The sequence below is a fragment of the Astyanax mexicanus genome, chromosome 7 (genome assembly GCF_023375975.1).
Source record: "Astyanax mexicanus isolate ESR-SI-001 chromosome 7, AstMex3_surface, whole genome shotgun sequence".
In the NCBI taxonomy this organism is placed as follows: Eukaryota; Metazoa; Chordata; class Actinopteri; order Characiformes; family Acestrorhamphidae; genus Astyanax; species Astyanax mexicanus.
This window is the reverse complement of record NC_064414.1, coordinates 21,044,595-21,066,422: the sequence shown is the minus strand read 5'-3', so window position 1 is coordinate 21,066,422 and position 21,828 is coordinate 21,044,595. Positions and strand designations below refer to the sequence as shown.

At 39.9% G+C, this 21,828-nt stretch overlaps 1 protein-coding gene across 2 annotated transcripts in view; it reads left to right on the top strand.

Moving 5' to 3' along the window:
• Positions 1–14,586, top strand: part of ttc7a (tetratricopeptide repeat domain 7A) — an 88,014-nt gene extending 73,428 nt beyond the window's left edge. For both annotated transcript variants that reach the window (XM_022684975.2, XM_007255779.4), the window contains exon 21: positions 13,711–14,586. In XM_022684975.2, the coding sequence (XP_022540696.2) occupies positions 13,711–13,929 (219 nt within the window). In that variant the 3' untranslated portion in view covers positions 13,930–14,586. The remainder of the gene's footprint in view (positions 1–13,710) is intronic.
• Positions 14,587–21,828: the final 7,242 nt, after the last annotated feature.

Genomic DNA, 21,828 nt, shown 5'->3' with positions numbered 1-21,828 from the left:
ACCTGGATCCACTGCAAGCTGGCCTCAGCCCTCTGATTTAGGAGTGGGAGAAGTGTTCTAGTATGTCTTGCTTTCAACTGCTAAATGACATGCTTCAGAAATGACTCAGTGAATCCATTTGTACAGAACTCTGCCAACTTTCTCTGAGCCAGAGAACGTTGCTAATAGCTCTGCTAGTTGGAGGAGAACAAATGAAGGACATATACAGAACCGGTCAAAAGTTTGAACACACCTCTTCTCATTTAATGTGTTTTTTTTTTGTTTGTTTTTTTTGTTTTTTTTTACGTTGTACATTTAATATTGAAGAATATTAAAGCTATACAGTGAACACATGTGTTATTATTTTCTAAAAAAAAAGTGTTAAACAACCGGGAATATGTTTCATACTCTAGATTCCTCTAAAAGCCTAAAGTAGCCACATTAAGCGTTGATGTCAGATTTTAACAATCTTGGTGTTTAGGCTGTGATCCAGCTCATTCCAAATCAGTGCTTTGCTGGTACAGACTAAGGTTCTTAGTCAAACCTTTTCGAATGTTGTCCAGAGTTGACAGTGTTGAAGGTTAAACATTTAGAGAATTGTTTACTACTTAAAAAAATGATTTTAAGTTACCTGTGATTTTCATTATCAGTTCTGTCCCAGGTTTGCATTATTATCATTACCAGTTTATATCAAGGCATTATATAGCATTTGGCGCATCCAAACACCGTGAACACATGATATCCAAAGATAGAAGTTGGACAAGACTGGACAACTGTTGACGTGTGGTCCAGCACTCTTGGAATCTGAACGGAAATCCTTGTGAGGGTGTTCCAGTAAAGATTTCCTACATATAACAAGGAAATTACAGCATCCCAGTTCAAATGGAAGCCAGTGTTCTTTTACTTCTTTTTTATTTGTGCTTAAACTAAAACAAATCCAAAAAGACTGTGCTAAAATGAGGGCAACTAAGAAAATTATAATCCACTTTTTTTAACTGAAGCATCCATCTGCTAGTGTCCACTTTGCAACATAAGAGCAACTACTTGGTACAATAGCAACCGGCGCTTAACTAATCAGCAATACTAAGTAACCAAAAATACTTAAAATGAATACTAAAATCTATTTATCAATTGCATTAATTGCAACCACCTGGGATGCTATAAAAACATTAAGCAATACCATAGCTACTACCTAGTAGCAATTGCTTGTGTTTCTTCTATGCCATTATTTAAAGAACCTTTCAAATTAAGGTTGAATCTGCTTTCTATTGTAAACCTGTGATCTGTGGAACTTTAGAATGGGCTCTGTCATCAGAAGACTGGTGGTTTAATGTCCAACAATGATCCTCCCAGTGCTGGGAACCTCAAATAATGGGGAAGTGCTAGTAAGTGGGTGGAAACTGGAAATGACTAAATTGGGGAAAATTTAGGAGTGCTCTACTTACTGATTGCAGAACACACACACACACACACACACACAGGATTGTTCTGTTTGATTTTGTGATTCGGGCTCGTATGTAGCTTTAATTGAGTGCATGGTGTGCACGCACAGTGCTTTGAGTTTTTGAGGACATTTTTCCCTATATGAATCGATTTGGTGCAAACGTTTTAATTAAAGAGACACTTTTAAATACCAGCCAACATCATGGTATACCAATGCAAGGGCAAGCAGCAACCACTAAGAAACACCTTAAGCATCCCTAAGCAAATGCTTAAAATGCCACAGCAATCACCATGCCACACTCTACTGTACAGTTACCATCCTCTGAGCAACACTATAGCAACCACAGCTAGCAACCACTTAGCAACAGTGTAGCAACCACATCAGGAACACTACATTAACCAACTTAAATATCCTGAGATCCACCTAGCAACTATTTTGCTATAACGTAGCAAAATCAAAGCAACCATCGAGTAACCATGGGTACCTCGTCAACTACTAATTTTGGATTGGAAAATTGATTTTTTTCATTTTTATTTTAGTTATATATTTTTATATACAGTATATTTAAAGCTGTGTGTGTGTGTGTGTGTGTGTGTTTGTGGCTCACTGCCCTGGGCAGCTGGTTGGGTGTTTTTTGGGGATGAGAGCAGAGTGGGTTGAGTCAAACTCAGTGAAACTCTGCCCTTGTGTCATATGAGTTTAACCACATTAGATCAGCTATGCTGCCTCACTGCCTCATCTTAGTGTGACTCAGCACTGGCTCTGTGTCTGTGCCCTGCTGCACACACACTCACACACACTCACACACAATCACCCAGGCATGCGCACACTCACCCATATACACACACTCTCTCTCTCCCTCTCTCTCTCTCTCTCTCTCTCTCTCTCTCTCTCTCTCTCTCTCTCTCACTCAAGCACACGCAGGATGGGGTTGGCTGTGAGCTGATTAGATAATGCAAATACATTATTTATAACACTTCACTCCTTCTCAGGCCTTTATGGGTTTGCCTAGCAACCAGGGAATTGTATTTCACCACCAAGAGGTCTGCTAATGAGAGAGAGATAGAAAGAGATACACGGATTGAGAGGTGCATGCGTGTGCGTGTGTGTGTGTGTGTGTGTGTGTGTGTGTGTGTGTGCGTGCACGTACATTTATAAGCAATACTATGTGTGAATGTCTACACATATCCAGGTCCAATTATCTGGGGCGTGAGTGTGTAGAAACTGTGTATAGCATAAAACACATATATATAAACACAAGAAACACACAAGAAGAAGTAATTGATACGTTGTAAGAACCTACAGTGGGTGTGATTCCTGTTCTCCTGTACAAAGTCCAGCCATTGCATGGATTTGTTCAGTTGCATCAGCTGCACAACTTATATTTTACTAAATAGAGGACTAGTTTTCAAACCAGAAAACTAGACTGCCGCAACTGACAAATACAACATGTGTTAAATGAAAATAACACAACATTTGACACTGTTACATTTGTATTAAACTAATATTTATCATAATTACTCGTCAATTCATTGCCTCCCTACGTTTAACACAAAATATTATGTAGCCCTGTGGAAATTCCCTGTTATTTAAATAATGTTTTTAGAGAAATTTCTAAAAAATCATATTTGTATATTTTTATTACAATAGTTTACTTGTGCTCACACTCCTTAATTCACTAATTTCTATTGAGACATTTTTTGTATTTGGTGCATTGGTGATTGGTTCAGTAGCCTGAGTAGTGGGTGGAGCTAGGAGCTGCATTGGGAGCAGTGGGAAACAGATTCATCCATGCAGCACAGCAGCTAGATTTATTATGTTGTTTTGTCAACATAATAAAATGTTAGTAGCTAGCATGTATGTATAGCCATGCTAGCTAACTCTGTAAAGTATGATGTGTAGTTGCTTGTGATAAATGCTTAGCTAAGATTAATTGTGTAAATAACAAACAGTGTTTATGTAGAGCCCTGTGAGCTGCACAGAGCTAGAGCTGCTGACAAGGGAGCTGTGCCTTTTTCTAAAATAGTTATTGAAGTAAATCACTTAAAAACTTAAGTGTTTTTAACAACCTGTTAAAAAATACACCAGAAAATTTATTAAAAAAAAATTATGAGGCAGGGCCCCCAGAGTGCACAGTTTAAATGGTTGTGCGTGGCACCCTGTTCTTACCTCATATGACTTTGAGTAGTATCAGAGATGCAGAATGTGAACCTCTCCAGAAGAAGCAGATAAGATATATGGAGCCCAAATGTTTGCATGTCACTGTATGTTTGTGGTTTTAAAAATTAGATATTAGATTTAGGTTTAACAATAGGTATGTCTGTTTTGGAATCAGTGTAGCTCGGCTCCCTCTGCTGTACTGTAATACCTGCTGACAGTGGCTCAGGTAAAGGCAGCTGATCCACACAGGGATCATATACGTGTCCTGCAGGATTAGCAGGTTCAGATGTGGGTCTCCGCTGGGCTGTGACCCATCGTGACCCGAGAAAGCTGCTGGATTTCTGAGCCGCACCGCTGCCGCTCACCCTCACTGTGTGCCAGCGACCCGTTAAACAGCAATACACAACACTGCCCCAAAGCTTCCTGGTTGACGTCACCTCTCTTCATGCTCTGTTGAAGTTCTTGGTGCCGGTGTCACCCCATGCAGTTTATTACACGACTCCGAGGTCGCAACCCCAACCAGTCAGCGATCTGCAAACCTGTTGTGGGTTCAGAATGGCCTTCTAGTCATTGTGGCCTACTTTAGAGAATCAGAAGCACTGTCTAGAGTCATGTTTACAGTAAACAATACTTTATTCTTTACATCCTGACTCTGCAACTGTATAAATGCTATAAACACATGAAAAATATTACCACTATCACTCATTTCTAAAGCTATTTTGTCTGTTAAAGTTAAGGGTGTAACTTGCTTGTAGATAGTCTTTGGATGGACAATAATTTGTCCCAGAAATAAATATGATAAACAATATTATTGTCATTTAAAGAGAATTTAATGGCACTGAAATAATGATAATTTCTTAGAAAAAATATTTTAAAAGTAATGAAGTTTCAATTCTTAAGAATATTCAGACATTATTTTTTTAAATACCTTTAAACAACACACAAAATTCATAGTCATACATTTTGGACATTCACATTAATTGTGCTGAATATAAGTCCATGTATTGTACAATAAATCTTATTTAAATCAAATAAAATTAGTGTTTTTAAACAAATATATTAATATAATATGATATACATTAATGAGCTGTCCTTGATAAGTTAAATGTTTGAAATTTGTCCAAATATTGTGCAATAAGTCAATAATGTTATCGTAACAGGCCAACTTGTGAATTGCATTTCTACTCAGAAGAAAAAATAAAGGTTACCAGGAACAATAATTAATACAAATGATATCACATACTGATATGTGACTCTTGGTCATATTCATTGAACTACACATGCGGAAGAATTGTGTAACATATTTGTAGAGTTGTAGAGGTTCCTAATGGTGTCCTGGGATTATCCATCTCATGTACCTTGAATATTCATGCAGTTACTACAGATTTTGTGGTAGTGGCTGGAGTGCATTAAATAGTATCCCACACATTTTCAATCCGGGAAAGGTATGGTGATGAGGCTGATCATGTCAAAGGATCTGTGTTTTTATGGCAGGCTCTCGAGACTAAAGAAGTCGAGTCATGCTGCCACATTCTGAGTACGCTGCAGGGGTCTGGTGGCTCGCAACATAAGACCAGCCAAAAACTGGTCTAGCTTGAATACATGTGGTGCAGGGGTGGCACATAGTGCTTATTGCTTACTGAATATGGGTAACACTTCTAAACAGCAGCCCACTTTTTCAGGGCTCAAAATACAAATTATCTCCAAAATATCTATTTTGGTAGTGTTCAAAAATATCCAAATATTTTATTCACAGTTTTTCCTCTTTGTCTTGGTCACACAAAAAGGCCAATTTTGATCAATGAAAACTGAGCGTTTCCAAATAATATAGGGCAAAATTAAGATTATACAGTTATAGATAGACATATTATAGGATTTGTTAGACGTCTAAAAACACAGTGACATCATAGCACCTAGTAGGTCAACTTGCTGTCCTCCTCAGATAAGCTGCAGGTGTTTTTTTTTCAAACAACACAGTGCACTGCTGGGTATTTCACATTTGCTAGGGTGTAGGTGTAGTGTTTGTACACTAACTATTGCGCTGCCCTGTGGGATTGTTCGAACGTACAGAATGTTCCACTCTCTGTTATCAGACACCACTACAATAAGGCCAACTCCCAGGAGAGAACAGTGTATAGTGACCAGGGCTGTTCCAGGCGTAGGCTGTTTTGTCAACAAGTGTTGACTATCTTGTCCTGTATTTTGAAACTGTTTTTTAGGGATAGAAATTTTGGTTCAAGTAAGGGGAACTCCAAGCACCCGTTTTACAAGCCTGTAACAACTAATTTTCTCATGTGTAAGATCAACACTAAGCGCCCCTGCATTTCTTCTTTGCCTTCCTCCATCTCTTTTCTTTCCCTCTACCAGGAGTCACTCTCTTCTTCTGCTCTCAGCTTTTGAAGTGCCCGCATAATCAGCAGCCATCTGTTGCCGCTGAGAAATAGCAGAGCTCCCTGTGTGTGTGTTTGTGTGTGTGTGTGTGTGTGTGTGTGTGTGTGTGTGTGTGTGTGTGTGTGTGTGTGTTTTCCCTTTCTCGGCCACTAAACCACCCCCCACACGCCCAAGGCTCATACCTCCAGTTCAGCTTGTAAGTGTGTATTAGTGTAGTACTCCAGTGTATGTTCTTGGATGTGAGAAACTGTGTAAATGTAATTGCCATGTGTGACTGTGAAGCTAAATAGAACAAGTTCTACCACGTCTACACACAAATATATAATATATACACATTCATCATCAAAAAAAGAAGGAATCAAGCAACAGGAATGTAACATGGTGGGTAGTCATCCAGACTGTTATGCAGTGACTCAGAATGGCACTAAATGATTGTCAGTGATAATCAGAGAATCCCACTTTTGCCTTGGTGGAGACAACCGCCATAGTCAGTGTCAAGATCCACAGTTTGTTGTCCAATGTTATGTTTATAAGCTCACACTCTGGTGCACTACTCCTGTACACAGATACTATGGCATTGCCAGCCATATTCCCAGATATGTTTCTGGTTGAAAATGTGTGGGATGCTTTTGGACATGCTCTCAACACTCAAATTCTACCACAAAATCTACCAGAACCGTGTGAGAATATCTGGGCTATGTGGAATAGATTATCGCTGGACACCTTTAGGAACCTCTACAACTCCATGCCAAGATGTATGGTATGTTGTGTTGCACATGCATTACACAATATTTCAGTATTTTCCCATATCACTCTAAATTTTGTATATTTTTTCCTGGTAAACTTGATCTTTTCTTGAATAGCATTGCAAACATTCTCTTTTTCACCTCTTTTTCAAACAAATTTCTTGATGATGACTGTACATATAGCCCATCATAAAAACACACACACTCACACACACATTCTCTTCTTTAAATGACTCTAAAGCCAATTTCATGCTCCATACAGATGACCTGGTTCTGCTGCCCCCTCTGCAGCACAGCCTGTCTTCTCTAGTGCAGTAGAGAACAATCTGGTTCAGTTTGTGCTTGATGACACAAAGCTAAATCTTGTAGAATCGATGGCCTGTCTGAAGTCTGCAACTCATGAACATCACCACATGCTAAGTTTCCTCTTTGAGATGGCCAGCTGTGCCAGGCTTTTACTCCGGCCACACTGAGCTGCTGCTTGTTTTTGTGTCTTTCTGCTTTCAGTTTTGTCTTTAGTCACTGAAAAGCTGATCTGTTGTTTTGATTTTAGGTCACTGAGTCAGACATTTTAAAACATTCCAAATCTTTCCATTAAAAAGCTCTTGGTTTGGTTTTGGTTGTGTTTGGGGTTGTTTCATCTGTATTATAAAATGCCACCCTATCAGTTTTGTAACATTTTAATTTGTTATGAGCAAATGTGTTGCTCCAAACATTTCCTGCTACTTCCTGCTACTTCTACCTCAATAAACATGATGATCAAGTTCCATGAGTACACTCACTTGCAGCCACAACATTTATCTGCTGAATTTGAGATTACATAAAATGGATGAATTAAAAAAAAAAATTTAAAGGACTATAAAAATGTCTGTAAAGGTGCCTACATGCAAACCTTGTCCATCTAAAAGACATGTATAGGGCTCGAGCTGGAGCTGGGACAGACTTCAATTGCCTTCAGAAGTCACTTAATTAGTCCAACTGTGTGTAATTTAGTCTCAGTATAAATACACCTGTTAATAGAAAACACTAGTGAACAAACAGCATCATGAAGACCAAGGAACTCACCAGACAGGTCAGAGATAAAGTTGTGAAGGTTTAGGTTATAGCTGTTCAAGCCATCATCCAAAAAATGGAAAATGTATTCTGCAACTGCAAACCTACCAAGATATGGCCATCGTCCACCCAAACTGACAAATCAAGCAAGGAGAGCACTGGTCAGAGAAGCAGCCAAGAGGCCCATGGTCACTCTGGAGAAGCTGCAGAAATCCACAACTCAGATGGGAGAATTTGTCCACAGGACAACTATAAGTCGGGCACTCCACAAATCTGGCCTTTATGGAAGAGTGGCAAGAAAAACAACATTGTTGAAAGAAAGTAGCGTTTGTACTTTGCCACAAGCCACGTAAGGGACACAGCAAACATGTGGAAGAAGGTGCTGTGCTCAGATGAGACCAAAGGCAAAAAAAGTAACGCTGCTCATCACCCTGAACACACCATCCCCACTGTGAAACATGGTGGTGGCAGCATCATGCTGTGGGGATGCTTTTCTTCAGCAGTGACAGGGAAGCTGGTCAGAGTTAGTGGGAAGATGGATGGAGCTAAATACAGGGCGATCCTGGAAGAAAACCTGTTGGTGGCGGTAAAAGACTTAAAACTGGGAAGGAGAATCGCCTTCCAGCAAGACAATGATCCTGAACATACAGACAGAACTACAGTGGAATGGTTTAGATCAAAGAATATTCATGTGTTAGAATGGCCCAGAATCCCATTAGGTATTTGTGGCAAGACCTGTAAATTGCTGTTTACAGACGCTCTCCATCCAACCTGGCTGAGCTTGAGCTATTTTGCAAAGAAGAATGGGCAAAAATCTGAATTTCTTTTGCAAGCCACTGTACACGTCTCTGACCATGCTCTTCCACATTTGCTTACATATTTTGCTTAAATATAGTATACTTTTAGCAGTAGTGGTGCTTCAAAAATGTAATATATAGAACAAGAACCAAAACAAGCATTAAAAAAGCTAAAAATTTTATTTCTCACTTTAGAAAGGACTTGCTAATGAAGTCCTTTATCAGTAGTGATTGCTAGAATATGAGGGACAGTAGGAGAGCCACACAAACCCACTCGTACACTGTCACTGTGAAGAAAATCAAAGAAAGGGAGAGAGGGAAAGAGAGATTGTGAGTGTAGTCTGCATAACAAGACACGCCTGCCTGACCCCAGGCATACTCTGAGTGAGACTGTGTGCGCGCGTGTGTGTGTGTGTGTATCTGTGGGTGGGTGGGTGGGTGTGTGGGTATGTGTGTGGGGGTTGTACTCACTTGTGTAAGTGTTTGTGCGAGTTGCCTTTGGGCCAGTTGAGTTGTGCCATGCTGTGATGTTAAAATCTTCAGCACTCTATGAAGACAAGTATCAGCGAGGCTTGTCATGCTGAGCTGACCACTGTTATCTATATACACACATGTTATCTATATACACATGCATGTGCATATGCACTCTCTATGTATGTTTTGAATACACACTTCAATTTATAGGAGGAACACACCAAGTAGAACAAACCCACTTACAGCTTTTAGCGCTTGTGGTAGGCCAGTTATATTATTGTGTGAAGAAATCTCCATTTACAAAGAGCTAATAAGCTCATCAGTATTGTTACTACACAAAAAGTAAGGTATGCATTTGTTATTGTGTATTGTACCAACAGAACAGTCATTCTACCAATTAAAAGTATTGGTAACGGTCCTAAATCAAATATTTTAAACTAGTATAATATATATAATGTTCATAGCCGTTCTTGTTGCACATACATGTTACTTTGTGAAGGGACACCACTATGATTGGGAGATTGCTTGTCATCAGCTGCCAGAACCCTGAGAGCACGAATGGCCTAGCTCTCTCTGGGTGAGTAGATGGTGCTATTACCCCTCATTATTAGGCAAACGAGAATGCTCGCTACTCGGAAATGCTGCATCAGCAGCAGTTTGAAAAGAGGCGGTGGCTGACTTCACATGCGTTGAAAGTGGTGCTAGTCTTCCCCCTTCTTGTGTTGTGGCATCACCAGTGATGGGGGTACACAGCTGAGTAGCAGTTGAATGGGTGGGACAATTCTTATAGCTAAAGAAGGGAGAAATTGGAAGAAAATTAGAAATAAAAAAATACTACTTTGTGAAAACACAAAGCCAAGACAATGGCAGCCCACATGGCTCTGTGCATGCAATATTGCAGAGTGCAGTATGAAACAAATAGGTCAAAGCAACTTTCCAAATGTTTCTCCACCAAAAAAAAACTGAAAACAGTATTTTATAAGTTCCAAAGTTTGGATGTTTAAAGCAGGAGAGCTGCTATGCTATGTTATCAGAGATAGGAGCTGCAGGCTAGCTGCAATGCTAACAGCTGGTCTCAGCAGGTTTATAGAGATTTAGTCACAGTGCTAACAGCTGGCTTATTTTGTTCAAACAAAAATGTGGTTAAAGTTGCAAAATCCAACATTTTAAACTAATATGTTATGTTCATAACCAGTCTTGTGGCACATGCATGTTAGTACTACTTTGTGAGTACTACTTTGGAAAGCACTCCTGTACTCCGCTAGCATTATACAGGAGTTTCTGTTTAGTTACAGAAATTAACAAAATTTTTTGCATTATAGTATTAGCATTAGTCGCTAACCGTGCTAAGCGTTAGCTCTTTCAGTGTTCAGAGGATAGTATTATCGCACTGTAGCCTGCATGTTTACCATGTTAAAACAAGCTACATGGGCTGAAATGACAGCTAATATTGCCCTGGAACACTCAGGGTTCCTCAGTGTAGTGCTGTCGGGCAGCATTAGCCGCTAACCGTGGCTAGCGCTAGCGGTTAATGCCTTAGTTTAAATCTGGAAATCTAAGCTTACTGCTAATAAACGGAGGTGCTTTACTCACCCAAATAAACAGTTTTCAGGAGAGAAATCTGTGTAGATTAGCATCCAGCACTCGCTTGACTTTAAAATATATATTTTTAAGAATTACAGTTTTGTTTACTTAGCTTAGATTTGCTGCCACCCAGCAGTGAGACCTGCTGAATTAGAAAGTAAACATCCTTGTTCCTTACTAGTGTTGCATAATGCGCTTTAAAATCCAGTGCACCTTATGTATAGAAAAAAGACAAGAAAATAGATGTTTATTGATAGTGCACCTTATAATCCAGTTCGCCTCATAGTGGGAAAAATAAGGTACATGTGTCCAGAGCGATAGCCCTAGTTTTAGAACTCGGGTGCATTTAATAGTTAGGTAGCTTTTTCAAAAGCACTTCAGCCCCATCCTAACAGTTCAGGTCAGGTTCAGTTCAGGTCAAGGCTGCTCCATAAAACCAATTAAACTAAAATGATACATCTATTTCATTTAGGTTACCCAGGTTAATAAAATAATTAGGTTTAGAGTTAGCTTATTACAATCGTATTATATTATATGGGCCTACAGAATACATATGGGCCAGGGATGGTGACCTGACATTCTGATATTATATAAAAACTTATTTCTGAATGCTCTCTACAAAGTTATAGTCCAAAAATACACACATATGCACACACAAACACATAAATATATTTACTCATAGTCATACTCATATCCACTCTCTTTCTCTACATGACTCAAAAGCCAATTTCATGCTCCATACCGACGACCTGGTTCTGCTGTCCCCCACTGAACACAAGCTGCAGCACAGCCTGCGATCACTACAGCAGTACTGATGGGCCGATACATGAAAAGAACCAAAACAAATGTTATTCAAATAGCATGTAAAACTTAAAGATTCAAAGATTCAGTGGTTTAGACTCACAGAAGCAGCTTCTGCATTAAACTTCACTGAACAAACATGGAATTGTAGAGAAAATACAATGGTTGCCTTTCTTGAACCTATTAAGTCTTGAGGTTTGAGATTTTGGTAAAAGTTATCTGAGAGTTTAAGACTCATTTGCATGGTACTGCATTTGCAAAAATAATACACTTGCTTAAAATGTTAAAAAGAAAAGGTTTTATCTTCAACCAAGTGCCCTTTTGAAGAGTTCATCTTATTTTGACCGCTTCATGTATGTTCAGTAAACCCACCACAAATGCATAAAAACAGCTCCAAATCTGATCACTCTAACCACTTCTGGAGGTGTTCTGAGATGCAGTTGAGTACATGGGACTGCACGAGGTATAAGACAATATTCATTTGTTATTGTACAGTCTATTGTTTTCTCTTAAGAGCAAGATTTGCCTACATAGAAAAAAAACATAGATAAAAAATGTCCTTGGCTTCAAAGTTTCAATTCCCCTTTCAGGTAAACACACCATTCCTATACCATTAAGGGCATTTTTACATTCATTTGCTCCACAAGATCTAAAGGTTTAATCAAGTGGAAGCTGTTTTTAAACCTGGGTAGTAGAAAAAGGTGTAGTCAAGATCACTGATATCTGATCATTTTGAAATTGGTTTGCATCATTTGACTCTGGTACAGTGTCTGGTACAGATATCCGCTCCAGGTGCCATGTGTAGGGTTGTGTGATTGGTGCAGTTTCAACTTCAACTTATTGCATTCTCTCTCCATTTCATCATATATGTCTAAACCATACGCTCATAGAACTGGAGTGAGGTTACTTTAATAAGCTCAGCTTTGTGGAGTAAAAGCAGGTAATGACAGCAAAGTGAAAAACACATTTGAAAAAACATGTTTGGAGGAGCTCCAGCTCATGTAATTGTAAAAGTAAAATAAGCTTTAGAGATCCTGCAGTGAGAGAATCCATGGTTCAGATGAAGTTCATGTGCGAAAACAATCCAGAAATAAGTAGCCATTCCGCCAAATGAGCCTAAAATTAGTCCGTGGTGTACACTTTTTCATTGGGAATGTAAAAGGGCTATTCCACCAAATGGTGCCATTTGCTTGTTTTATCTCTTCCAAATTAAACTTATTTTTTATTATTTTTTTATTCTGATTCTAATAACACATATTTTAAATATTCAAAACATGTACTGGTCAATATCAGGCAACTTTACTTAATTTTTTACAATATTTCTAATCTGAAGGTGGTTACAATATTTATGTGACATTTAAAAAGCATGTTTAAAAGCAAGTCCATTGATTTCTTTGATTTTCTGTTCAAATAGTTAATATTTATGACAAAAGAAATCACTCCTGTTAATGGCACTCATTCCTGTTACTGGAATTCACTCCTGTCACTGGCACTTATTCCTGTTACTTTTTATGTTTTGAGTAACAGGAATGAGTTTTTAGCATAGAATTAGCAAAACATGAAACATAACTAAATGGCGGCTATGCTAATAGCATGAGGACACTGACACTGATCTAAGAATTAATTTAGGTAACAGGAAAGAGTGTCGAGATTTACCTTCTCAGTCAAAGTTAAAATAAGATCAAATATACAAAAAAAAACCTAATGAGGGAACTTAATTTTGGTCTTCCCATGATCTTCAGAAGAACCAGCTGATGTCACTTCCTGTTGTAGATGTGACTTTTAGATGTTTAGATGTGACTTTTAGACTTTTAGACTTTTCCAGATGTTTAAGAGTTGTACGGTAACAGGACTAAGTTAAAACCTAGTGACACAACTAAAGCACACACACAACAATCCAAAAAAATGACCTCTGTGAAAGATTTCATGGTAAAGTTTATAGTTAGAGAGTGGGGACAGGTAATAAATGCAATTTTTCAGTGTTATAAGTAGTTTTTATTAATTTTTTAAATTATATATCTTACTTTTGCAATTAGGTCAATGTTTAAGACAGTATGCTTAATAATAAAATGTATTTTAAAGTTATTCTGTGTGCACATTTATACATGTAGATTCCTGGGGACAGAAATGGCACACATTTGGTGGAATGGTCCAAAAGCATCTGCTAAATGCATAGCACTAATTCTGACTAGTTAGAACATGATGGACAATTAGGGATGTACCAAACACTGATAATGATCTCCCTCTCTCTCTTTCTCTTGCTCTCTGTTTCTCTGTACAGGGTAAGCTGTTGGTGCGGACAGGCCGGGCGGGTCTGGGAGAGAAGGTTTTGCGAGACGCCGTGCAGGCCCACAGCGTGTCCCACGAGGCGTGGAGCGGCCTGGGTGAGGCACTGCAGAGTCGGTCCAGCACTCAGGCGCCTGATTGCTTCCTCACAGCGCTGGAGCTGGAAGCCAGCTGCCCCATTAGGCCCTTCACCATTATCCCCAGAGAACTTTGAGAACACGCCCGAGGGACTTGCACACACATTCATACATATGCAGTGACACATAAATTCAACAATGCGCAAATGTGCACATTTTATGAATGACAAACTTCATCTCCATTTTTTTCCATGTCCTCATTTCTTCAGATTTTGATTCTGAGCTCCATTGTTCTGTTTATTGTTTTAAATTTACATTTTAAGTATTTAAAATGAACTATTCCAGAAGAACAATCATAGCTACTGTAAAAAAAACTGTAAATTGCTTTTGCGTGGTATTATTGTTATTCTGGTTAAATCAAATCTGTCTCCCTTGTGCTGAAACAGATACTGCATTTCATATATTTATAATATTTATAATGACACGTTTATATATTTATGACGCACAACACACTGCACAGAAAATCTCTGATGGCTTAAGCTGGCTGCAGATGACTAGAAAGATGCATACCAAAGAAGATAAAGTGTAACTGTACTTTATCACTTAACACACAAGCAATAACTCTACTGTGCTGAATTGTATCTTAGCTGTCTTATGGGCAAATCATGAACAATTATTAGATTACCTTGATCTTCAATCATTTCAAATGCTGTATTCTGTTTTTTTTTTTTTCATTTCAGGCTGCTTATTTAAATGCCATTCCTTTTCATAAAGAATGAATCCAATGATTCCAAGAGCTTCTCTTATTTTGTGTGTGTTTGTGTGTGTGTGTGAGAGAGTATGCATGAATGTGTGTGCCTAATTCGCACTCATTCGTTCCACGCCAGTGTCCACAGCTCTGTAACACTAGCGCCGTGGCTGTAGCTCAGCGAGATCTTATGTAATGTTTCCAGTGCTGCTGTGAAACTGGAAGCCCAGTTTTTCTTTCTCCGAGGCTGCTGTGGTTGCCTAGCAGCCTGGCCCGTGTTTGAGTTACTGAGGGGCTGAAAAAAAAAAGCCCATCCTTGCCATGGGCTATTTTCTGGCTGTGCTTTTATTTTTTTCTTCTCCTCCCTGTTTGATGCAGAGGCTTGGGCTGTTAATAAGAGAGAGGGATGCGCAGCAGACGATGGGAGTTTGGTTATGTAAGCGCTGTTAAGTGGGTTCCTTAAAGCAGAATGGATTCTGTCCTCTCAATCCGAGGAGCGTGATGTGGAAAGCGAAAAAGAAGCTCAATGCCTGAGCGTCAGTGCTTCTGGTTGCCTGAAGAGCAGTGGGGTTCATCAACTCTACTGGGTGTTTTCTACGCTTAAAAGCACGGTGGAAGGTGGGCTAGGTGGGTTTCAGGTGGGCTTTGTAAAAATGTGTTTATACTTGCAGCCAACTGGGCTTTCCAAAAAGGCCCCATTGTTACAGCCTACTTGAATCTCACCTGTGTGACTTCAGAGATAACATGCCCATGTAGGGCCTGTATGTTTTGTCCACTGGTTCCATGTTGGCCCTACATATGAATGTAGTAATAAGTGATAGGCACCACCCATCAGGGTGAGTGATGGGATCAGGAGGTGTTAAACATGAGCCACATCTGAAGTGTACACTGCACATGAGGCCTAGTTCTGACCCATGTGGGATTGAGGTAGTGCTATAATAATGATGGGGCTAATTTAGGAAGTCCAAGTCCAAACCCACTTTACAAACCCCAGTAAACACTGGGAATAAACCTAGCTCACGCTTTTCCCCACGTGAGCCCCATATTTTCCCATGTGGGCTGCGATCAGGCCCATGTTTGGACCCTTCCTGGTCTAATTACACTGTAAACCCACAATTAGTTTGAACTCAAACTTGATGTCAAATTTTATATTTTCAAACATTTACTCAACTATTTTAAAATAGGTGAAAATTTGTTGGCATGTATGCATTTGAACAGAGATCTTTGAGTTGAATCAACTTATGATAACTTGTGGTTTGCGTATTTTTTGCACTATAAGGTGCACCGTATTATAAGGTGCACTTCCAATGAACGTCTATTTTTCTGGTCTATTTTCATACGTAAGGCACACCAGATTATAAGGCACACTGTAAGAGACACTACAAAGAAGTTCTAATTCAGCAGGTCTTGCCGCTGGGTGGTGGTTGTTGGGAGTAGCTAACTTAAATAAAGTTAAATAAAGCTAAACTAAGTAAACAAACCGGTAATAAAAAAGAGTGCTAAATGTAATTCTACACAGATTTCTCTACCAAAAAAGCTTTTTACAGAAAGTTTAGATTCCTGAATTTCTCTAGAGCTAAGGCTCGAGCATTAACATTAGCAGCTAACCGCTCCAGCAGTGCTAGTCGGGATTAGCAGCAGCTGATAATTGCCCCCTCTTAACGTGGAAATAGTGGTTAGAGGGTAATGCTAATGGTACTCCAGCCCCTGGAGAACTAAACTGAGACTCCTGAACAACACTGCAATCTGGCGGAGTGACTTTACTGCTCCTTACAATCTCACTGGTAAAATTCATACACAAGGCTCACTAGATTAAAAGGTGCACTGTTGATTTTTGGGAAAATTAAAGGGTTTTACGTGCGCCATATAGTGCGAAAAATACGGTAGTCTGATTCCATTGCTAGCGTCTTGCAGCTTGTTTTCTATTGGCTTCTGGCACAATCTGCACAATCTATTTGCATACTGGGTGTGTCCCCCATTTTCTGACACTCACCATCAGTGTGAAGTGATTTAACTTGTAGATCATATATTGTGAGTAACTGCCTGGCCTGAGCTGCTATGCTATACTATTCACTTCATAGCATTTTCTTTCTTAATCTTATTTTTAATTTCATTCAACTTATTCAGATTTATAGTGTACTGACTCTGATGAAGCCCACTGCCATTGTATGTGTCATATGGGTCAACATGGAAACCATAGGCAAAATTTCTGGTTTCCATTTGAGTTGCCCATACAAGCCCCACATGGGCAACTTACCTGGAGAGTCTGGGAGAAGCTCTACTCTACTTAGCTTGGCTTTTGTTGTTACCTCTTACCTGCTGTTATCTCTTCAGTCTCATCACTACATTATGATGTAGGTCTCTTTTCACTTTTTTGCAAGTTGACATTTTCCCTCACCTGCCTTACCTGTCTCTCTCTCTCACCCCCTCTCTTTCTCTCTCTCTCCACCTTTGTGTGTTCGTGTTAATAGTTCCAGGGCACAGTCAGCAGGCGGTAAGGGGAGATGAATGGGCTGAATAGCCGCAGCGGAGCTGGGTGATGTATAGGGCCACATGGGGAGGTCATGACAGCGACTGGTAAAAGGAGACAGATAAATGAATGGCGTGTCCTGCCGCTCTGACATCCGCTGATGAAGGGTACTAGGCAGTGCTATTCATCGACTCCGCAGCCTGAATAATTAGGCGAGCCGGCAGATCCCCGCATCTCTCCGCTCTTCTCCCCTCCTCCCAGCATGGCTCTGGCCCAGCCCGGAGAGACTGCACACGCTCTCACACACACACACACACATACACACACACACAGAGCGACTGATGGAAGGAGAGGAGTGAGAAAGAACGATTAAAGGGACAAGATGGATGAGTGGGAGAGAGATAGGGGAGGATTTCAAACGAAGCTCTTTTGATGTGAAAGTGTCCTTCAGGTGCCTCTTGCTTAATCACTTAATTACACACACACACACATACCCATACACACGCTGCTTGTTTAAGTGTATTACACGATGATCAGTTTTGCAGGACAAATCGCTTTTGTTCATAGACTATACTGAGGTTTGTGACAAAAGTCATGGGACAGGTACTAGTACTGTTGACACTGCACTGAACTATGCAATGTGTGTGGCTTCCAGACCCCTCTGATCAGTGCTGTCCACTGTGGGTGGGTGATAATGCCTTCTGTGACAGTGTGGATTGAGAAATATTAAATGGCCACAAAATTAAACAAATATCACATCAATCTATTACAATGGCATCGCCTATCAGTGCAATAATTCATGTAGCTTTGCCATGAGTATGTTAGCCAGAGTTCAGCCTCACTCACAAGATAACACCTCATAGCGTATGCAGGTGCGGGTGTTCTCAAACCATCTAACCCACCAGGTAACCCTTTTTTTTTACATGATTAATTTACTGTACATACTGCTATCCTACATACAATTTACGAAATTACCAGTGGCTTAATTATAAAACCAATCACATCCACATTTAATGCATCCAAGTCAGTGAAGCCTTATTTATTTTTAATTTTTTTTAAGTGTCCATGAAACATGGTAAATGAAATGGAACACAATGCCAGTTTCTGTCCTATAACTTTTGGTATATCAGGGATTTTGATACGAAATTGTTAGGAGGAAAAAAAAAAACATCCTTTACAGGGCCTTTATTTTAAAGTCTGTATATGTGCTGTAGTCTCTGACCTGATATTCTGTACCTTTCAGCCCTGTTCTTCGATTGTGTGTGTATGTGTGTGTGTGTGTGTGTGTGTGTGTAGGCTGCTCCTCTAGTTACCAGCAGACAGCAGGGTGGCCCGTGGTACCTGCGGCTGCAGTGGGAGGCCAGACCCTGGGCAGGTCAGATGTCCAGACCGAGTTACAGCTCTGACAGCAGGCAGCTCCACCGCCTGATTGATGTGTTTGTTTTTTGATGAGCGGAGAGCGACGATACAACGATAAGAAAACTGCTGGACAGATGTTCAGATCTTTGATGGCTTCATCCTTTCTGCTCACAGCTGAAAGTGTTACCAGTTAACATGAAGAGTGAACCCCGTGTCCTGACCCTTACACTTAATACCTTGTTCTCTAAATGACGGCATAATTACATCTTATTAACGAGCCGTGTTTTTTCATTGTTATCGTTGTTATCTGCTTTAGGGGTAATGTTACGTTATGTCCGCCTCTTCTGCAACTCTGATGGCCACGTATATCTTTATAGAGCGACAGCCCGGCCTTAATGAGAGATCGTTTACCTGAGACAAACAAGCTAATCATGCACAAAGTCGCCCTCTTCATATTTCACAAACACAAACAATGGGAGCGCTCTCGAATGAGCTCCATCCAACCCTCCAGCCTCTTCAAAGTTGCATGAGTCATTTAACAGGGCTCTGCCGTAGTACTAACGCACCTGTCAATGGCCAAGTCAAACGATCCCAGACCACATGCTGCTTTTGTTTGGCTTGACATGTGCTCTGAACATGACCCTGGCTCAAAGGATCTGCGAGCTCCCACAAGTCCTCGGGATGTTCCCCAGCCAAGGGCTAGAGTTTCTCCGATACACAATTCTATTTTTAGGGAGAAGTAAGAATGGATCAATGACTAATTCTTATGCGGGGGAATGTTACTTATTCATTTTATACTGGCGGCGCACTCAAGGTTAGCTGGGGACATCGTGGTTGTAAGCTAGCATTAATCTTATGGTTAGCATCCAACCATACGCGTATACTAAGTCTCTTTTTAGAACAGAATGGCTGTATCTGTGCTGCTTCTTGTTTGTGCTGATGCCAGATGCTTCTCTTCAAACCCAAAAAAGGCTTAATCCTCTCATCAAATCTGGCTTCTGCTACTTACGAGTACACTCCACTCCACAGAGAGTGTGTGGAGAGATTCTTCTGCCTGTATATACTGAAATTTAATTAATTGCTAAATTGCTAAAGTGCTTTAATTTTGATTACAGCACACATTATTACTCATTACATATGTTCTGAAGCCTGTAGACAATTTTTTAAAACCACAGAGTTGGTGGTTAAAAACAGAATGACAGCACCACAGCATTGCGTGCTTCCACTATTTGGATGCACTGTTTGGAGTTGAACTGGGGTCAGCCCCATGTTATCCCCGCTCTCACTGATGAGAGAGCTTGTGCTCCAATCGCTGACGAATTTTTGTAGAAAAAGAGGGCTCTCTGACGCAGCCAAACCCAAAACAAGAAGCGTTAGATCAGAGCCAGAGGTCTGAGACGAGGCCCTTGTTCGAGGCCCGAGGGACTGAGTGGATTAGCATGAGATGGTGGCATGGCCCTGGGGACCCAGAGAAGCATGCCAGAAATTGATTCACATTAAAATTTGAACTCTGATTGGCTGACATCTTCATGCCCTATTAAGAAACGCGTCCTTGTTGTGCTTGTGAAAGGCGATATTCTCCGTATACTGTTTTACACTGATGACCTAAAGTACAGCGCATGTTAATCGCTTCACATTAAAGGGTTCATCAAGCCACAATTTATTTCTCTCAGCTATTATGTCCCCAACTATCATTGACTGTTGTCATTATACAATTTTTTCTTTTCTTTTCAGCAACAAGGCACTTCAGATTCGTTTTAGTGTTTAAGGACCAAAGGTTTTCATACCTTAATGTTTGCAACAAACTTAGGTTGTACACATTTGTTTCAGTTAGTTTTGGTGTAATATGTGCATCTTCCCTATACATTCACATTGATTGGTTCATAGATAAACCTGCATTGACTGGTGGTGAGTTGCCTTTCCAGGTGTTGTGCCAAATTTTGCCTCTTAACCCAAATCTGACTCCCTTGAAGTGCACGTGCATCATAGAAAAGTTTATAGAAAGGTTATTTTAGGAATCGCCAGCAACTGAAGGTGAGTCAGTTTTTTAGAACTGGTTATTCTTCTTCTACTGATTAATGTGTGGACATATCCTGCTTCAAATCCCTGCAATTGGTCCAAAAGTCTGAATCAACCAAGAAAGTGCTTTTACACTGCAAACAAACCAGACCATGGTTCATTTGATCTGGACTGAGACCACCTCTTTTGTTCAGACCAAATTTTGGTCCTTAGGTTCAAGCACCCTTTACATCTGCTACTTTGGTTCAAACTAAACTGGAAAGTGCAAAAGTTTGGACCAAACCAGTTAGGTGTAATGTAAGTAAGGATTTGGAATTGCAGCTGCTTTACTGTGCCTTTAATTTCATTCCTTCTAGAAGCTCTTGGGTTGATTTCACTGTAAATTATTGGGAATTATCCATTTGTAAAACCACTCTGTTAATTTTGCAGCAGAAAACTGACTATGAGCAGAAAGAATATTTAGAAATACATGCCACATACCAATAATGCTGCCTCCACCATGTTTGACAGATGATGTGGTCATAAGTAATTTATGCCCTTCTTCATACACTCTCTTCCCATCCCTCTAGTATAGGTTAAACTTGGTGTGATCTGTCTATACAGCTCTGGAAAAAAATTAAGAGGCCACTTTAGTTTCTGAATCAGTGTCTCCGGTTTTGCTATTTATAGGTTTACGTCTGAGTAAAATGAACATTGTTGTTTTATTCTATAAACTATGGACAACATTCCTCCCAAATTTCAAATAAAATATTGTCATTTAGAGCATTTATAGCGCAGAAAATGAGATGTGGCTGAAAAAAATAGTTTTTAATCTTGGCATGTTCTCCCCCACCAGTCTTACACACTGCTTTTGGATAACTTTATGCCACTCCTGGTGCAAAAATTCAAGCAGTTCAGCTTGGTTTGATGGCCTGTGATCATCCATCTTCCTCTTGATTATATTCCAAAGGTTTTCAATTTGCTAAAATCAAAGAAACTCATAACTCATAATGTAAGTGATCTCATTTTTTTTCAAGAGCTGTATATGAACTATTTAAAGCATGGCTATAACTCTTTAACAACAGCTGCAATCTTTTTATTAAATCTCTTTAATTAACGCTGAAGGTCTACACTTCAACCGCATATGGACAGATTTTTAAAATCTTTTATGGTAGTGCGTAGACATTGTGTCGCTGTCCAAACACTTAAATTAGCTGACTGTGTAAATACCTCCTGTTTTGGTACCTCTCACACACATTTGATTCTTTTTCTCTCTGTTTGGTCTTGTGTGCGATGGGGAGTGCTGAAAACAGCTGTTTCATTGTGTGACACTGACCTCTTTGTTAGGACTGAATGAGTTAGGCAAGCATGAGAGTCATCACAAAAGCTGGGGTATTATATGGATGGCCAGCCCACATTCAGAGCATGGCATAGCTGAGATAGCTGCGAGGCATGACAGCA